At 42.7% G+C, this 19,490-nt stretch overlaps 1 protein-coding gene across 9 annotated transcripts in view; it reads left to right on the top strand.

The window, feature by feature from the left end:
• Positions 1-19,490, top strand: part of NRP2 (neuropilin 2) — a 268,051-nt gene that overhangs the window by 111,942 nt on the left and 136,619 nt on the right. For all 9 annotated transcript variants that reach the window (XM_061607912.1, XM_061607910.1, XM_061607911.1 and 6 more), the window contains exon 7: positions 3,077-3,232. In XM_061607912.1, the coding sequence (XP_061463896.1) occupies positions 3,077-3,232 (156 nt within the window). The remainder of the gene's footprint in view (positions 1-3,076; positions 3,233-19,490) is intronic.

Below are 19,490 nucleotides of genomic sequence, written 5' to 3'. Positions count from 1 at the left end.
GATAGTGCTTGGTAACTAAGGAGGGATACCAACACAATTTAGAAAGGTTGGGACTGAAACCATAATATCAAGCTTAGCAACAGTTGTATTGCCAGACAACTGGTTTTTTAAAGTTTTTTTTCATCAAACACATAGCCCACAGGAGTCCCCAGCTAGCATTCTTTTCTATAAAAAGCTTGGCTTGGCATGGGCTGGCATGTGTGTGTCCATGGAAGCAGCCTTGGCAGAGTGATGTGAGGGAAACAAGTGTCTTTGTTTAGACACATGGTTTGTCTTGGCAGGGAACTGCCACTGCCCTCTGGACCTTCAGGTTACACACACACATGCACACTTACTTTCCCCTTAAACCAAACTGATTCTCATGCTGTTAAATTGACCCCAGAACATGAGGCTTATAGAATCCTCTGTTGCTCTTGTCACATGCTGGGAATCAGCAGGAGAGGATTGAACTGCTGTTTGGCAAAGGCTCTGACTTCATGAACTGAAGGCAGCCATGTTGGACCATTAACATTCCTGCAGAAGTCTTGGCTTGACCTGCTGCCCCCTGAACCTTGATGGGCTTTCCAGAGGGCTAAGAGGGAGAGCATGCTACCACTTACAAGCCCTGTTGACTGTGCAGTGAACTAGAGTGGGATTTTCTTGCATGTGTTGGGCAAGTACAGCTAGAATAATATTTATTCTTCCGGGGAATTGCAGTGCATATCAGCAGCTGAGAAATCCAGCAGGAGTGTACAAAAGAAAAGCTTTAGTGGGGCCTACACAGAATCACTTCATGGCAGCAAAGAGTCATGGACTGGTTGGAGCGCTGTGGGGTGTCAAGTGCTAAAGGGCGTTCAACACTAGAAGTACTGAAAGGTCATCACCCAGAGCAAATGTCCAGTTCTTCATGGCACAATTACTAGGCCAGTATGTTTGTGACCTTTTATAGGCTGCATCACTAAAAAAAATCTCCAAAAAGGATGAAGTGGACATCATGAAAAGTGGGAAAAGACATCCCTCCCCCAACATATGTTGGCTTCTGTTCCACTGCAAATGAGGCAAGAGCTTAATTTTGGTGAACAGTCTGTTTGAACTTTGATTTTATTTGGCTTATAATGGCATCAGGGCCGAAGTTTCAAAGTCCTTTACCTACCTCGTGGTTGGGGGCTCCTCTCAATGCCATGCTGGCAGATATCTTGCCTGAGTGAGGATTTTATCCCAGAGTTGTTTACAGTTCAGTCTGATGAATCAAAGGGAAGCAGTGCAGGGCGATGGGGAGGAGGAAATGGGCAGTTCCAAAATGTGCTCCTCTCCCTCAATTATGAACCTTGTAACAAATCCAGGCAGGCTGAAAACATTTCCTTCTATGGTTCACAGGCTGCCACATCTAGGAATGTTAACTCAGCTGGTCTGAAAATTGATCCTTTTAAGTTCTTATACTGGAACAGAGCTTAGACAGAATAGGCAACTGTAAACATGGCCAGTGGCAAAAGCTACAGCTGCGTCATAGTGATCTACTAAAAATGAAATACTGTCATGCTAATTTATACTAGCTGAGCACCCAATCCTTAGGTCTACTTTCAAATGCATCCCTCTTGAAGCAGCTACAGCCCAGCATAGTGAGTCTTAAAGAACCCCTTTAGCACAACACACTATTATTGTGTACTGTTGGTGACTCTGAGATCAATTGTGGGTCAGCCCACAATCCCATTTTATTAATATATTTAATTTAAGTTATTTATTTATTTATTGCATTTATATACCACCCCATAGCCGAAGTTCTCTGGGTGTTTTACAACAATTAAAAACAAATATACAAATTTTAAAAAAAACTAAATTTCAAAAAGCAATTTAAAAACACATGCTAAAATGCCTGGGAGAAGAGGAAAGTCTTGACTTGCCAGCTGCACCTCATCAGGTAGATCATTCCATAATTTGGGGGCCACCACTGAGAAGGCCCTTTCCCTTGTTGCCAGCCTCCCAGTTTCTCTTGGAGTAGGCACCCGGAGGAGGGCCTTGGATATTGAGCGTAGTGTACGGGTGGGTTGTGTTAGGAGAGTCGTTCCATCAGGTACTGTGGTCCCAAGCCGTGGAAGGCTTTATAGGTTAAAACCAGCACTTTGAATCAAGCTCGGAAACATACAGGCAGCCAATGCAAACGGGCCAGAATCGGTTTTATATGTTCGAACCGTCTTAGTCCTGTTACCAAACTGGCCGCTGCATTTTGCACAAGCTGCAGTTTCCTAACCGTCTTCAAAGGCAGCCCCACGTAGAGCGCATTGCAGTAATCTAACTTGGAGGTTACCAGAACATGGACAACTGAAGCCAGGTTATCCCTGTCCAGATAGGGCCACCAACTGGAGTTGGTAGAAGGCACTCCGTGCCACTGAGGCTACCTGAGCCTCAAGTGACAGAGATGGTTCTAGGAGAACCCCCAAGCTACGAACCTGCTCCTTCAGGGGGAGTGCAACCCCATCCAGGACAGGTTGGACATCCACCATCCGGTCAGAAGAACCACCCACTAGCAGCATCTCAGTCTTGTCTGGATTGAGCCTCAGTTTATTAGCCCTCATCCAGTCCATTGTCACAGCCAGGCACTGGTTCAGCACATCGACAGCCTCACCTGATGAAGATGAAAAGGAGAAATAGAGCTGCATGCCATCAGCATACTGATGGCAATGCACTCCAAAGCTCCGGATGGTATTTTGTATTTTTCTTACATGTATATCCCACCTTTCTTTCATCACGTGTGGTTCCCAAGTGGTCACCCACCCTGGTTTTGACCCAGACCCAGGACTGCTTAGCTTTAGTACGATGGTGGCCTTATGTGCCTTCAGACCTTACCCATGTGCCTTCATGACCATATTAGAATGATGTCTCATGGCGAGTTCTGGGTCACTGGCTTCCTAGTTCTCACCCTCTTGGTCTGCCGTCTTGCCGTTTTAACGGCTGCTGAAGCTGCTTCAGGAAGGCTGTATGTATCTGAAAGTACCTTAAATGTTTCAAGGAAAGAGAAAGTCTATCTTATTATTGCTGATATTGCGGAGCTCTTGTCATTCTTCTTTCATCTTGTCCCTCTTTCCTCCCCCCCCCATAGGTGGACCTTCGCTTTCTGACTGTGTTGACGGCCATTGCTACGCAGGGTGCCATTTCCAGAGAAACACAGAATGGGTACTATGTCCGGTCGTACAAACTGGAGGTCAGCACAAATGGTGAGGACTGGATGATGTACCGTCACGGCAAAAATCACAAGGTAAGTTCTCTTTTCTCCCCTCATCCCCCAAAATAATCCCAGAATGCAAAGGATTCTGTTGATGATGGAATGGAAGGTCTAAATCACCTTGAGTCTGTAAAGAGTGTTGGTGCTTTTTTCACTGCCAAGATGCAAAATGTGAAGTTATCCCTCCCCCCCATCCCCAAGTAATCTTTCTTATCTCTTGAGGGATAAGGAAACAGTGTTCCTTGGAAAAATCTGGCTGCTGTTGTGCCTTTGCTCAGTAGAGACTCTGTGGTATGTCTGTTGACTGCAAATGAAGGAGAAAATGCTCTCCCAGCCCACGTTTTGCCAAACAAGATTCATTGAGCATTTATGGCCTAAGCCTCATCCACATGGTGGGTTAACAATCACAAAACTGCATGAAACTGCAGTTCAGGAGTTATTGAGGCTTGGAAAATGAAAGGGCACAAATCCTGAGAGGGGATCACAATGTCCTAGAGAATAAAGCCCAACAATAAATAACGAGGAGCAATTCAGTTTGTCAGGAATAGGGGATCTGTAGCGGCAACAGTGGTTGGTAGGCAGTGATGCATTGAGTGCTCTGTGCTTGTGCCTGCTCTGTCTGTAAACATGGCTGTGTTGACCCTTGCTGATCCCTCAGCCTCAGAATGTCAGTGGGGGGGGCACGGGGAGAAGGCACTTATTTTGTGCTTTGGGCAGGTGTGCGACAGAGCAGACTGTATGGAGTGCAGCTGTGTGTATAATAAAAGCTGTAGCTGCTTTTGGGAAGGCATGGAGCTGTCATTCATTTTTGCTTTTCTTGGGAAGACACGTTTGAACTGACCCTTGGTGATTTGCTGTAGAATACCATAGAACAGGAATTCTCAAACTTTGCCGCAGTAAACCACCTTAAGTCAAGGGGGAAGAAAGCTTTTTGAAACAAGCCCTGAATAAGGCAGTGGCTGATGGCTAAGAGGGATGGTAGTTTCATCTTTCCTGCCAGGCCTCCCTGAAGAAAATACTGACACAAGCACTCAGGGAGGTTTAAGCACTTGTTTTATTCCCTCTTTTATTTGTCTGAAGTCTCAAGGCAAGTAATTCCACTGAAACCCAGCAAAAAATAATTCCATTCAGACCAGCGTATTTAGGGTTCCCTTCTTCAGGTTGTAATCCAGACCCGGGAGTATGGGGGAGAAGATTTTTATTGATTGCTAAGAGGGAAGATTGCCATATTGTTTCTCCTCCTTGGAGTAACAGGTTAGAATTTCTAAAATGTGCTATTCCTTCTCAGAGGTTTTTTTAGATGAAATGGAAGTCCAGGCAGGAAAGAGGAAGCACACTGTAGGTTTCAAGGGTGAGGGGTTGGCCTTGCTAAAAGGGCGCAGGTGTTGCTTAAGGAAGTGTGACCCTTGAGTTCCAGGACATTTTGGTGGGTGTGCTCCCAATACTATTCTGCTTCTGCCTTTCAATGGGTTGCAGACCTTCCTCTGTTTCAGTGCTTGCTTAGATTCCTTTAGACTCTACAATTCAGAGTACCTATAATGCATCAGCTACTTTCATTTGGATGTGCTCTTTCCCTACTCCCTTGAATCCCCACCTACCTGAAACACTACCCACTGAGCCCACTGGCCTTTGCTTTGCCTTAGTAACACTTAGGACGCCTGATTTTTTTTGGTAATTTGTTTTATATTGTTTTAAATAGTATATTTTATATTGTTGTGACCCACCCTGGGACCTACTGATGAAGAGCAGATAATAAATGTAACAACAACCATATTTTATCTCCTTTTTTGAAAAGGGGGTGAGAGGGAGGGAAATAATCCTTAGAGCTATCATCATCAGACTTTTTGATGAACCGGAGCCAAGGTTAATCTTCTACCAGGATCTGGCGGGAGATAATTCACGTGAAATTATATCTACACTGTTCACGGACCTGAAGAACTAGTTAAAAATCATGCCCAGGAAAGAAAGGTTATAAATGCTGCCCTGGGCTCCTACTGGGAGGAAGTGCAGGATTATTATTATTATTATTATTATTATTATTATTATTATTATTATCAACAACAACAACAACAACAAAATTACTTGAGATTGTCAGTTATAGGAAATTTGCCATTTACAGCAAACTGAGATATGAGGTACGTTTTGATAAGGCTTGTTTGTCACATCTAGTTTTCTTCTGCTTAACCCATTTGGCATGGTAGTCTAGTTGTTCTCATCTGGAGCAAACTAGGTGGAGCAGCAGACAAGTCAATAACTTTTAAAGTTGATCTGTTCCAGCTGGGCAGGCCATCGTTTGATATTAATCCAGAAATAGAATTTCCTTGAAAGCTATTCACCTGCTCAAGATTTTTCCCTTTAAACAAAATCTCCCTCTATTTTATGTTAGCCTCAGGCTAGAACTAGACATTTGGCAGCAAACATGGAATCCTGGGTTTCCCTCTGATGAGTGGAGTTATTGCGGTTGGCATGGGATTTGTAGGACAGAAGCAGTCAGGCAGGAGTGGATGACACTTAATCCTATATCCATCTGCCAGTTCTCCTCTTCAGTCCTTCTTTTCAGTCGCTGTTTCCTACTAAAAAACCTGGTCTTAGTGGAGTGGCAGGGAATTGGTACGTTAGGCTGGTTGTAGAGTAGTTGCAAAGGAAAAGCAGCAGTCAGGGAAAAGATTAAGGCACCTGCCCTGATTTATTTGTTACCTGTCCCCATTTAGCAGCCAGCCTCGAAGTAACGCTGCAATTACAGGATGAATACAGCGTATCCTGGCCTGGAACAATATCTTTAAGCCCCATTATGAAGCAGCAAGGGCTGTTAGTGGGTGTTTGACAACGGGAGCAAAATTTTACAACAATCCTTTTACGGGCCCAATGCAAAATGTTGGCAATTACCTTTAAAGCCCTAACTGGCTGGGGCCCAGGATACCCGAGGGGCTGTCTCCTTTCATTGCTCCCTGCCCTCTCTCTAAGATACATTGGGATGTTTTTTCTTTGTGTTCCGTTGTTGAATGAGGCCCAACTGGATGAGCTGTGGGAGAGGGCCTTCTCTGTGGCTGCACCTCAATTTTGGGATTCCCTGCCTCTTGAGGTCTATTTGGCTCCCCTGTCTTCTGCTGTCCGCCTAAGACATTTTTGTTCTGGCAGGCATATGACCTTCGAGGATTAGTATCATTTGATTTTGGATTGCTTTTATCTGCTTCCCCATCTCTGTATTATTACTGTTGTTGTTGTTGTTTACTTTTTCCCTAGATTATGTTAAAATTGTTGTAAGCTGCCTGAGTGCTGTGAATACAATGGAATAGAAATCTTTTGAATAAATAAACTCAGAGGGAGTTGTATCCTGTGCAAATATCATTAATGTGGGATAGAGAGCCAAGGGAACCCAAAATATTCTTTTTATGTATGAGCAGGGATGGCCTGAATGTGTTGGTCACTGGGGGAAGTGGGCTGTTCTCTCTCTCTCTCTCTCTCTCTCTGCTTTTTTCCTGTCAAAAAGCTCCCAAAGTTACACTGCGTTTCTGTTGTGGTGCCTCACTGCAACACTCTGCATGGTTCAACTTGACAAATCTATTTAGCATGGCATAGTTATTTCAATTGTGCTTCAGTTTGATTTGGTGCGATGGAGTGCAGGGGAAGAGGATGGAGGAGGACTCTGTCAAATCCCACTTATGCACGTATATATGCGCATATGGTGTGTATGTCTCTGGAGCCTGCAGCGAGTCCCTTCTCTGCTGAATCTGTAAGATGGGCTCAGAGCCAAGTTTAACTGGTGCTTCCGACAGGTCAACTAACATCTACATCTTCATAAAAGAGAGAGTGGTGGTGCAGTGGGGGGGAGACTGTATTGTCCCATCTTGGGAAGATTGGTGTTGTGTGGTGTGTGGCGGCAGCAACTTCGGATTGGGTTCACCACTGTGCACCAAATTCTCTGCGCCTCTCCCTGTTGGTAAGCAGCAGTGACCCATGGTTTTGGGAAGCCAGGAGAGCAATGGAGCCCCACCAGCCACTACTGCAGTCACCTTTGGGATTTGGGACATGGGAGGGGCTTTAAAAACATTTTTATGAATGCCTTAGAGACACCCCCAGCCCCCTGACTGAAGGAACCCACTTTAGACCTCTTGGTTGGGAGGGGTCTATTTTATTGATTTTAGTTATTAAAACATTTATATCCTATAATTCTGGTGCAAATTCACCAGTCAAGGCAGCTTAGATTAAAATTACCATATCATAAAAACAACAATATGAAACAACCAAGCAAAGAGACAGGAACAGCAGTTAAAGCCAAGCATAAAAACATCATCTGCCCCATACTACAAAAGTCCATCAGGAGAAAAAGGTCTTTAATAAACAACAAAAAACAGCAAAGAAGGGAGCCAAGCATACATCATGGAGTAAGATGTTCCTTAAACTAGGTGCAGCCACTGAGAAGGCCCTCAATATATCCCTCAGTGGGGGTGTTGTTTTCTTTTCACAGGTTTCACAATCTCTGTGCAAATTAACATTTTGCCATACAGGACTGTGAAGTGCACAGGGAACTGGAATGACATTTCCAAGGTGGTGTTTCCAGTGGCTTAGGTTAAATTAGTTTGCTCTGTGCCTCCATTCCTTGCTCTAAGAGATGAGGCATGATACTCCTCCCATGAGCTTTGAAATCTATTGGAGAGAGAGAAAAGAGTCTAAAATAGCAGTGAAGTAATATTGACAAGCTCCTGAACTGTGTGCCTTTCTTACGACATTGGGAGTTTGTGAATATACAGCTATAGATTGCCTTGGCTTGGTGGGTCACCAGTTGTGCAGTCCTGTTCTAGTCACTACCCCACAGTGGATTAGTGGAATAAATATTTCTGTGGTAGACATCTGAGAGTAAAATGCCTGCCTTTGATTGCTTTAATGTACAGGACAATACACAGGTAGATAAGGAAAAGAGTAAGTGCACACGTTCCCTTATAAACAGGAGGGTGCACTTCCAAATTAAACCTATGGAATCTCAACAAAGGACCAAATGAAGTGTGAAGGGCTCAGCCATGTTTGCTCTTCATGTGCCTGCCCTGTTCATGTATGGAGGGATAGGGGGTGGCGGTGGGAGTAAGGAGCTAATTATCTACACAAATATGTGTGTGTGATTGTGGGTAGATGGAGCTAGCTGTGAGGAATGGGCCACAGCAGAATAAGAATTGGAGTTAATTAGTTAAATGTGACTAAAAGCTGTTATGTTACTGAAAAGGTTAGGTATGAAACAATTTGATTGTATCCAACTGTGTCCTACTTAGAGTAGACCCATTGAAAATAATGAGCCATACCGCCCATAATCAATACAACCCATAATGTTCATAGAATAGAATCATAGAATCATAGAGTTGGAAGGGGCCTTGTAGGCCATCGAGTCCAACCCCCTGCTCACAGCAGGAAATCGACAGCTAGAGCATCTCCCGCAGATAGCTGTCCAGCCTCTGCTTGAAGACATCCAGCGAAGGGGATCCCACCACCTCCCTAGGCAGTCGGTTCCATTGCCGAACTGCCCTTACTGTCAAGAAGTTCCTTCTAATGTCCAATCTGAATCTACGCTCCTGCAATTTAAAACCATTAGACCTAGCCCTACCCTCTGGGGCAGCAGAGAACAAATCTGTACCCTCCTCTGACAGCCCTTCAGGTACTTAAAGAGTTCAATCATGTCACCCCTCAGCCTTCTCTTCACCAGACTGAACATGCCAAGTTCCTTCAACCTTTCCTCATAAGACTTGTTCTCCATACTGGCTATCATCTTCGTTGCCCTCTTCTGAACCCGCTCCAACTTGTCTATATCTTTCTTAAAATGAGGCGCCCAGAACTGAACGCAGTATTCCAGATGAGGTCTGACTAATGCAGAATATAGTGGGACTATTACTTCCCTCGACCTGGAAACTATAGCTCTGTTTATGCAGCCCAAAACCGCGTTTGCCTTTTTTGCCACAGCATCACACTGCTGGGTCATGTTCAACTTGTGATCCACTACAATTCCAAGGTCCTTCTCACACGCACTACTGCTAAGCCGGGTATTTCCCATCCTGTACCCGTGCATTTTGTTTTTGTGGCCTAAATGCAGAATCTTGCATTTGTCTTTATTGAATGTCATTTTATTAATTTCAGCCCAATTTTCTAGTCTATCCAGGTCCCTTTGGATTTTATTCCTGTCTTCCATTGTGTTAGCTATCCCTTCCAGTTTCGTATCATCCGCAAACTTCATAAGGCTTCCCTCCACCCCGTCATCTAAGTCATTGATAAAAATGTTGAAGAGTATCAGCCCCAGGACAGAACCCTGTGGCACTCCACTCGAAACCTCCGTCCAGTCCGAAGCAGAGCCACCGACGACCACTCTTTGAGTACAGTTTTCCAACCAGTTGTGAATCCACCTGACAGTATTTCCATCTAGTCCGCATCTGACCAGTTTGCTAATCCAAAGGTTGTGGGGGACTTTGTCAAACGCTTTGCTGAAATCTAGATAGATGATATCTACAGCATTTCCACCATCTACTAAGCTAGTGACCCGATCAAAAAAAGAGATGAGATTAGTTTGACAGGATTTTTTCTTGACAAACCCATGCTGGCTCCTTCTAATCACAGCATTGTCATCTAGATAGTTGCCAATGGACTCTTTTATTATCTGTTCTAATATCTTTCCCGGTGTTGAAGTCAGACTGACCAGCCTGTAATTCCCCGGATTTTCTTTTTTACCCTTTTTAAAGAGCGGGATGACGTTTGCCCGTCTCCAATCCTCCGGCACCTCTCCCATTCTCCAGGATTTCTCAAAGATGATGGCAAGAGGTTCCGAGAGTACATCCGCAAGTTCCTTCAATACTCTGGGATGCAGTTCATCAGGCCCTGGAGATTTGAACTCATTTAGGTTAACTAGGTATTTCCTGATGATCTCCTTATCAATCTTGAACTGCAATCCCGACCCCTTACTGAGATTGCTACCGATGCAAGGTTGCACACTGTTCCCTTTTTGGGAGAAAACGGAGGCAAAATAGGCGTTGAGCAGTTCTGCCTTTTCCTTGTTATCTGTCAACATTTTGCCATCCTCATTGAGCAGCAGTCCCATCATTTCCTTGGTCTTTCTCTTGCTTCAAACATATCTGAAAAACCCCTTTTTGTTGTTCCTCGCTTCCCCCACCAGCCTCAGCTCATTCTGGGTTTTAGCTTTCCTTACGCTATTCCTGCAAGCCCGAGCCGCTCATCGGTACTCTTCCTTGGTGATGCATCCTTCCTTCCATTCTTTATACATGCTCTTTTTTATTTTTATCTCCTCCACCAGTCTTCCGTGTAGCCACATTGGCTTTTTCCAATGTCTTCCGTTTTTCTTCCTCTTTGGAATTGTTTGCGATTGCGCTTTTTGTAATACGTTCTTCATGAACTCCCACGCTTCTTGGGCTCCTTTTTTCTTTAGTCTATCTAGCCACGGGATCCTACCCATCCTTTCCCTGAGCTTGCTAAAATAGGCTTTGCTGAAATCCAAGGTCCATATTTGACTATATTCTTTGGCTTTCCCCAGAATCACAAATTCCAGCATTACATGGTCACTTTCCCCCAAGGTACCGACCGCTTTAATTCCCATGAACAATTCGTCCCTGTTAGTTAAAATCAGGTCCAGGATTGCCAATCCCCTTGTTCCTTCTTCTACTTTTTGAAAGAGGAAATTATCAGCAAGGCCCATCAGGAATTTGTTGGAAGCTTTGTGCTTCACAGAGTTTGTCTCCCAGCAGATATCCAGGTAGTTGAAGTCCCCCATCACTACTACTTCTTGCCTCCTTGAGATTTCAGAGATTTGTTTGAGAAAGGCCTCGTCTACCCCCTCTTCTTGGCCAGGGGGTCTGTAGTAGACACCTACTACCATGTCGGTTTTATTTGTTTCTCCATTTATTTTTACCCAAATGGTCTCTACCGGACCACTTTGTTCGCTCTCTTGGATTTCCATAGAGGTGTATTTGTCTTTGACATATAATGCTACTCCCCCTCCTTTTCTGTTGCTTCTATTTTTTCTGTAGAGTTTATATCCTTGAATGGCTATATTCCAATCATGGGAGTGTATTATTGTTACAGATATATTTTATTGCACATCTGAATGTCATTGATATTGCTGAATTTATTGTTTTATTCTTTACTGTAAGCTACTTTCAGGGTTTTTTTTAAAAGTGGGGTATAAATATTAAATAAAATGAAACTGAAACATGTGCATGCTCACGTGCATGCAGGTTTACCTTTCTCAGTTTGCTCTGTCTCTTCAGTCCTTTTTCTTCCAGCCCAGTCAGTGGCGTCACTAGGGTTGGTGTCACCCGGTGCGGTAACTCATGGTGTCACCCCCATGGACCTCCTCCCATATCAGATCATACAGAATCCTTAGTAATGTTTTTTGTACTAATGTTACTCATAAATCGTAATTCCCATATATCACTGAATGTAATGGCAATAGTAGTGACATAAACAACTAGCAAAATTAAAATTACACCTTTAAATTACAATATCATACGCACAGCTCAAATTCTTGCTCTTATTACTAATGGGAGTTAATTTTGTGCCCATAGTAAATTTTCAGATACTTTCAGACCCTCAGCAATTTTCAAGTGGTCTATGTAGAAGAAAGGTTTGGGAACCCCTGGAATAAGACACCTGCTTATGTCCCTATGCTGCTCTCTCCCCTCATTTAGGTGCCTGGGATGCATCTGTGTGGACACACCTCCTTACAATTATGGAAAGTGATTCTTAATAATAAGTCTCTAGACACAAAGTTACATAGGTATTTATCAGTTGTTTAGTAGAAAATTCAGAGCTGCAGGGTCCCTTCATGATAGTTACAGCCAAATACACCCTTTTTTGCTCCTGGATTAAGAACGAGATCTTTGTTAATGCATTCTCTCACAACAACAAACATCTCTAGGAGCCAATCAGCATGAAAGCGGAGAGCGTTAGCAACTGAGAAGAGTCTTCTCAGTGGCTGACTCACCTCCTTTCACTCTGATTGGCTCCAATCTGCAGGAAAGGCAAGGAAGCATATTAGAAGACTCTTCTCAGTGACTAACACACTCCCTTTTCATGCTGACTGTAGGATGCTTGGAGACATAGGGACCCTGCTCCCAAAAAAGCAGAGGGACTAAGATCCCCTGGGCGACTACCCTCCTGGTGCTTATGGACATGACCGTAATATATTTTGTGACGTGCAAGTTCAATATTATTTATTAAGTGTGTTTAGGATTACACTGATGGGCATTCCCAAATATGTACTTTCACACAGACTTTGGTTTTCCATAACACAATGTTTGTCCAAGCCTCCACACTTGGGGGGGGGCACTACTTGCACACCCCTTCCATAAGCACATCAAAGTTGGATACACACCTGAACCAAGATCCAGACAAAAGGTCACTCAAAACAAAAAGATAATTACAGTGGCTGAGTAGATCTTGTACAGTGGTTATACTGACTGGGCAGCCACTGTCCTTCACATTTTACAAAATACTTTTTCCTATACAAAGATTAAATTTCTGTGTATGAAAAAGTAATATATGAAGTGGTCTCAATAGTGAGAAAAGTAAACAAGTGGGTGATCCAAATGTTTTTCATTCTCACGTTATGAAGCTAGCTGCCAGATGATGTATCACCTTCGCTACGCATGGAGCGTAGACTGAAAAAACAGCACCCAAGCCACCATTCAATACGTGCACATGTTCTTTCCAACATGAATCTACAGGTCTCAAAAAGTAATGTGTGACAAAGTCCTCAAACACCTTATAACATGCCTCAAACATGGTCTCTTGTTCTACCAGCATGCCTTCACACCATCACTTTGCCAAAACATAAGGATAGGTAAATTGCTTTTAGGGAGGTTCACAATTATGATTTCCTATTTATTTAATCTAAAAATATTTAAAATACATAAAAACAGCCAGGGGAAGATATTGGAGAAATATAAAATAAATACAAATAAAAAAGGGGGGGGAGGTGAAGAGACCTTAAATGTGCTACTCACCATCTCTCAGCCTATCCTCCCCTCAGGATGAAAACAACGGAGAACCATGGCCACCCCCAGGAAGAAGGGCACACTTAAAATGTAGAAGAAAAAATCATCTACAACCATAGTGTGAAATAAAATACTTATTGGGACACAGTATGAAGAAATATTCATATAAACATGACTATCAAATATGTTTATGAATTACACAATCTGTAAAGATATTTATAGTGCAATCCGATGTTTGTTTACTCATAAGCAAGTCCCATTGTATTCAATGGGGCTTACTCAAACTGAGAAGTGTGCAGAGAACTACAGCCTCAAGTGATAAGGAACTTGTTCTTTCAACTTGTTCTTTTAAGTTGAGACTTTATCCCAGTCTGAGTCTGTGTTGGAATTGCTTTTTAATATGTTTTTAAGCCTTTTCTTTTTTTTAAAAAAATGTTTTTTTAAAGCTTTTAAAAAATATTTTCAAAGATGTTTTAATATATTTTAAAGTCTGTTTTTATGATGTTTTAAAGTGCTTTTAGTGCTTTTGTTTGCCGCCCTGGGCTCCTACTGGGAGGAAGGGCGGGATATAAATCAAATAATAAATAAATAAACTTCATTCACCCAACCCAAAATTCAGAATCATGCCTCTTTAGGCTGTTTTGCAACTGTTTATTCTTGCTTTATGGTTATTGGATTTTAAATGGCTTTATTTCTTGTTGTGAGCTGGTTTCCAGCCCTACCTCACAGGGTTGTTGGAAAGACTACACACACTGCAGATGTATAAATACATACAGCCCATATAATAGTTTATTGTCAAACCAGTTGGTCATTGCAGAAAAATCAGTATTCGCTTCCTACAGAATAAAAACTGTAATGCCTAAGTAAGCCCTGCCTACTTGCTTTAAAACAGAACTGGGGGGAGGACACAGAAAGAGAACACAAACACAATTCTTTTTTATATTCACTCCAAAGTCCCATTGATTTTCAGCACATTCATAACCATGTCTACTCAAAAGTAAATCCTATTGAATTCAGTGGGATTTACTCTGGAGATATGTGATTAGCAATGCTTTTACCCCCACAAAAGCAAGTATTGGGAAGGTTTTGAAAACACTGCCCAGGATCTGACTCCTACACACAAGAGGGGAAAAAACTGAAATATATATACTTACCCAATTTATGAGATTTTCAGATAAACGGGGGGGAAACCACCATTTTCTGGCCTTGCAATGAGGTTTACCAGACACTGCCACAGGTCAACCAAACACTTCACTGATTGGCTGCAATCCTGAACGGGCAGGGTTAAAGGTACGAAGTGCTATACAGTAGTTTAAAAAAAGATTTAATGGGTGGGATGATGTTTTTATGTATATCTCGAGAACTGGACCACCTAGAAACTTAATTTTTTTTAATTAAAGCTGAGAATCACCCCCCTCTGATGGCGTCACCTGGTGTGGTCTGCATCCCCCGCACCTCCCTAGTGACGCCCCTGGGGGCGGCTGACGTTTTTACGTATATCTCGAGAACCGGACCACCTAGAAACTTTTTTTTTTAAATTAAAGCTGAGAGTCACCCCCCTCTGATGGTGTCACCTGGTGCGGTCTGCACCCCCCGCACCCCCCTAGTGACGCCACTGAGCCCAGTCCACTTTCAGCATCAGAGTCAAGCCAGGAGAAAAGTATCTGGAGGGAATGAATGCAGGGACCCTCTCTTCCTTTAGATGTGGATGGGGCATACACTTGGTGTTACCATTGTCAGTCCACAGGGAGGACTGGTTATGCGAACATAATCTTAAACTGCTTGCAAGGAGGGTCCACTCTCGCTCACACTTGTAGTTGTAGTGCAGTGGGTCCCAACTTGGGGGTCAGTGTGGTCAACCCAGTGGGGTTGCAAAGAGCCAAGAGAAGAATTATTTATTAATTTTAAAAATTAATTTTAAAAAATAGTAAATGGCAGGTCTGTGCATCACCAACGTGAGAGCCTGCATTACATGTGCACGCAGCCACTTCTGCCTCACCTTCCTTCCAGCCAGCCAGAACAGTCAATTCCCACCACACAAAGAGCTGAGCAGCACTCAAGTAAGTGCATCTAGAAAAGGGGCCAGCCAGGCTTATTTAAGCTCCAGCACCTCTTCCTGCACTTTTGTCAATGGCAGTAAGAAAATATCGATCAAACTGATTTGCTCTGGCTAGAGAGAGAGAGAGAGAGAGGCCCTGGGAGGGATCTGCCTGCCAAAAAAGTAACAGGATGGAATCCTGGAGCGTCCCTCCATGAATGCACACCTGGGCACTAGGGTTGCCAGGTCCATGGCCTGAGACTGATCCTGTATCTCTAGGAGAAGAGAAAGTCAGCCAAGTGCAGGTGTTCTTGCAACTCTGTAACGGGAAAAACCACAAGGTGGAATTCTCTCTTTCCCCTGCACAACTTTTAAAGATGCAGAAGACCTCTTGGAGGCCGGGTCTGGCCTTTATTGCCTTATTACAGTCAAAGACCAGCAGAACCCAATATACAATATAAAAATTATAACCACAAATATCAGTACAATATACATACTTGTGCTACATAATCTCTGATTAAAACCAAATCTCATTGTTAAAATTAGTATGTTAATAAGTCTTTTCGATGTTTGATAGCTGCACCACAGAAGCTCGCCACTTTAGATGAGACTCGAGGATCTGTGTCTGCTAAAAGATATTTCATGTAAAATGCAGCATCCCTACCCAATTTGGGTTGGTCTTTCACAGTCCAATCCACTTCCTGTGTAGCTTGGAAGAATTTGGTAACATGTGCCTCTGAGCATATGGTGAGTGGTGGCAAAACCTGCAATCAGCCCACATAACAGAAACAAGACGTGCTGTGCTGATCTGAGCAGGGAGGAAGCAACAATATTAAAACAGTTGATATAGTTCAGATAGTCACTTTAAATATGTTTGATTTACTTAGCAATTTTAGTGAAGTTTCCTATAGTAAATCATTTTCTTTTGCTTCTGTTTCTGTGAATATGTGAAGTACACTAACACTTTGCAACACTAAGAAAAAGCTCCAAAAACAATTGTGGAATAATGGCACTGACTGTTCTGCAGAATAGTTTCCAATGGACATGAGGAGTGTCTCAGTTTGCACAAGATAAAACAGTGATTAAATATATTCTAGCAAAATTCTAGGTGTACTCTATGTTTTTAATTGACCATGCCCACCTTTCCTTAAGTGGAGTAGTTTAAGCATAGCAGGTTGGAAACATGTATCTTGGGCAGGCCAAGTTAGTTTTTTCCAGCTAGAGTCATTGCTTAAGTTACAACATATTATAATCAGTCTGATTTTACATCAAACTGCAGTTTCAGATTCAACTGTTAATATGCCCAAAATAGAAACAAAGCATAACTTCCAGTTTGAAACACAAAAGACTGTCTTCACCATCATATGACATTGACCAATGAAAAGGCTTTCAAATTAATAAAAATAAATTTGACCCAGATTTCTAGGATGAATAATGAGAGAAATATAATTTCCTAGGTTACATTCTCTGTAGAAACAGTAATAACACAGAAAAGAAGCAAAGTAAGAACACCAACAAAATACAAATACAAAAATGTAATTCTCCATCTTTGGAGATGACAGGTGTTGCCACGACTCACCATATGCTCAGAGGCACATTCTTCCACTACACAGGAAGTGGATTGGACTGTGAAAGACCAACCCAAATTGTGTTTGCATTTTTACATATTTGTAGAGCAGTACAATATCTCAGAGAGGAGGTCAGATCTTCTGCGACCTGATGCATTCGCTACAGCTGCCCAATTTCCCCGTTTTTTAAAGTTTCATAGAAATATCTGTTGGCTACAGGTACATTCTTAAACCACAAGTTTTTTTGCCCATTAGTGAATAATTTTTTAATTGGTATGCCCTACTACAGCAGATTTGTCACACTTGAGAGTGGTTATTTGCTAAGATCTTATTGTGGCCTCCCTTTGTATGCATGCATACATACATGGGAGTTTGGATCATCAGGGAAATAGCTTTGCATCATCAGCTAAGTATCTGAAGTGGCATATAGGATGATTGTATGAAAAAATTCAGATATGGGCAAGAGTGCGAAAACTTTAAACATGTTATGCTTGTGTAATGACAACAAAAATATTTTCCAGATTTCCGGAACCTTGCATGTTTTCCTTTAATAATATAGTATGGTGGTGCTCTTTACGCCTTGGGAAGCTGCCTGTTTGCATTTAGTTTGAATAAAAACTAGGAGGCCATGTAGCATACTCTCAGCAACAGAGATCAGAAGGAGTCATCAGAGGTTAAGTTTTCCAAACATGCTTTGGTTTTGGGAGCCAGTCTGAAGAAACTTGAAACAATCATGATGTCCTGAACGCATTGAGCACTAAGTCTATGAAGATCAAATTTGGGTACCAAACACTCCAGATTGCGTAGTTGTTGTTATTGATGTTCTTAATTAAATTATCTCCCTATAGGAAGGGCAACTCAAACCAAGCAGTGAGGCAGATGATATACAAGGATGCATTTTGTACTGGACTCAAGATGAGTTAGACTGGAGATAGTAGGGTTGTCATTTTGCAATCTGGGCATCTGTGCCTCATGACTTCTCCCAGCCATTCTTCCCTTGGCTGCTTCCCACTTCCACCCATTTTGTAGCATGTTTAGAGTAAAGGTAGATGACAGAACTGGGAGAGAAAATTGGTGGGAGGTGCTGTCTTATCCTATGTGAAGGAATTTGCTTCTGAGTTGCAATTTGACTGGCCATCCTGGCAGATTTGCCTTTGCAGTGATGTACTAACTCAGAAGTGGTGAGAGGATGGGGAAGGGGCAACTGCTTTACTAGTGGCAAGCAGCTGCACAGGGAGGTACTACTAGTGTTACTACTGTTTCATAGTAGATGGAATTCTGGCAGGCAAGATTTATCATGGAAGGGTGAGAACAACATTTGTCAAAATTCCCTTGTCCTACCCTACTAGGAAAGGGTACAGGAAACCCTCCCTATGTATCTGATCACTCTATCAACCAGAAGGGGATTTGTAGCCATGATTTTGGACTGTCCTATCTCAGCTGATCCACTAGTCCAGAGGTAGCTAACATGGTACCCTCCAGTTGTTGTTGGACTCCAACACCCATCACCCCTGAGCATTGGCCATGCTGGCTGTGGCTGATATGAGTTGGAGTCCAACAACACCTGGAGGGCACCACATTGGCTACTCCAGCAGTAGTCCCTGGTGGGCTAGTTGGATGAACAGTCATTGTCACAGGGCTTGGTATAGCCCTTTTGTGGAATGCAGGTGTCAGGTGTACTGAAATCCATGATGCCCAATACTTGAAGTAAAGCCATCTGCCTGGAAGTGTCCTTGGCTGAGCAGGCAAAGCATCAAATAGAATGATATGTGAACCAATTTGTATCTTGAATTTAGGAAGCAAACTTAGAGCAGTAGGGGATGTGATTAAGATAATGTCTGGGGGGCTTTTAGTAGTAATAGTTCATGGCAAATGCTCTGTTAAAAGGCACAGCAAAGATACTGAAGCTGTATATAATTTAAAGCCCTCGAAAAAATACAACGAGTAATTCACTTTGGATGCTGTTCTCTGTATCACTCTGTCTGTACAGTAGCAGGAGGCAGCAGTTGTTCCCTGGCCTTTGAAATGGCACAATCTGTTTAGGAGCACTCTGGTTTTTATTGTTCAGTTACACATAGCTAATTCCTGCAATTTCTGGAGGTAAGGCAAAGCTAAGAAGAATCTGGAAATCTTTAGGCCTTGCTCATCTGTTTGGAATTAAGCACCTGGCTAAACTGTGGTGTACCTAATGAATGAACGTAGCCTGAAGTTGTGATGCAGAAGTAAGGTAGTTAACACTTTTTCTGTTTGAAAAGAGGCTCTAGGTAAGGGCTGTTTATCAGCTTTACAGAAAGGTATGATAAAGATGATGAAGCAAAAATCGCCCCTCCCTACTCCACCAGCTCTTATTGTAAGGGTGTAAATGAGGAAATGAAAGTTGCTAAATTATTGGCACACCCCACTGCTTCAAATAAAGCATTACCCCCTATAACTTTCACACTGCAAAGGAGGCTTTAAAAAATTAGTGTGCAAACTAAGGAAACAAGCCAGAATTAGAAGTAATCACCATATGGAACAAATCAGAGAAGAAGGTGGGTGAAGGAGGAAAGATAAATAAACTTCAGAGACACCTAAATATGTGTTTGGAGAAGGAAGGAATTGAAGCAGAACTTGAGAAAGCAGCAAAAGAAGGATTAGGAGGGAAATTGAAATAAGGGCACGCCTGTCGGCCAGATGGGTCTCTCTTGTCTTAGGTTCTTAGA

The sequence above is a fragment of the Rhineura floridana genome, chromosome 2, assembly GCF_030035675.1.
Source record: "Rhineura floridana isolate rRhiFlo1 chromosome 2, rRhiFlo1.hap2, whole genome shotgun sequence".
In the NCBI taxonomy this organism is placed as follows: domain Eukaryota; kingdom Metazoa; phylum Chordata; class Lepidosauria; order Squamata; family Rhineuridae; genus Rhineura; species Rhineura floridana.
This window is presented reverse-complemented; position numbering and strand designations above follow the sequence as displayed.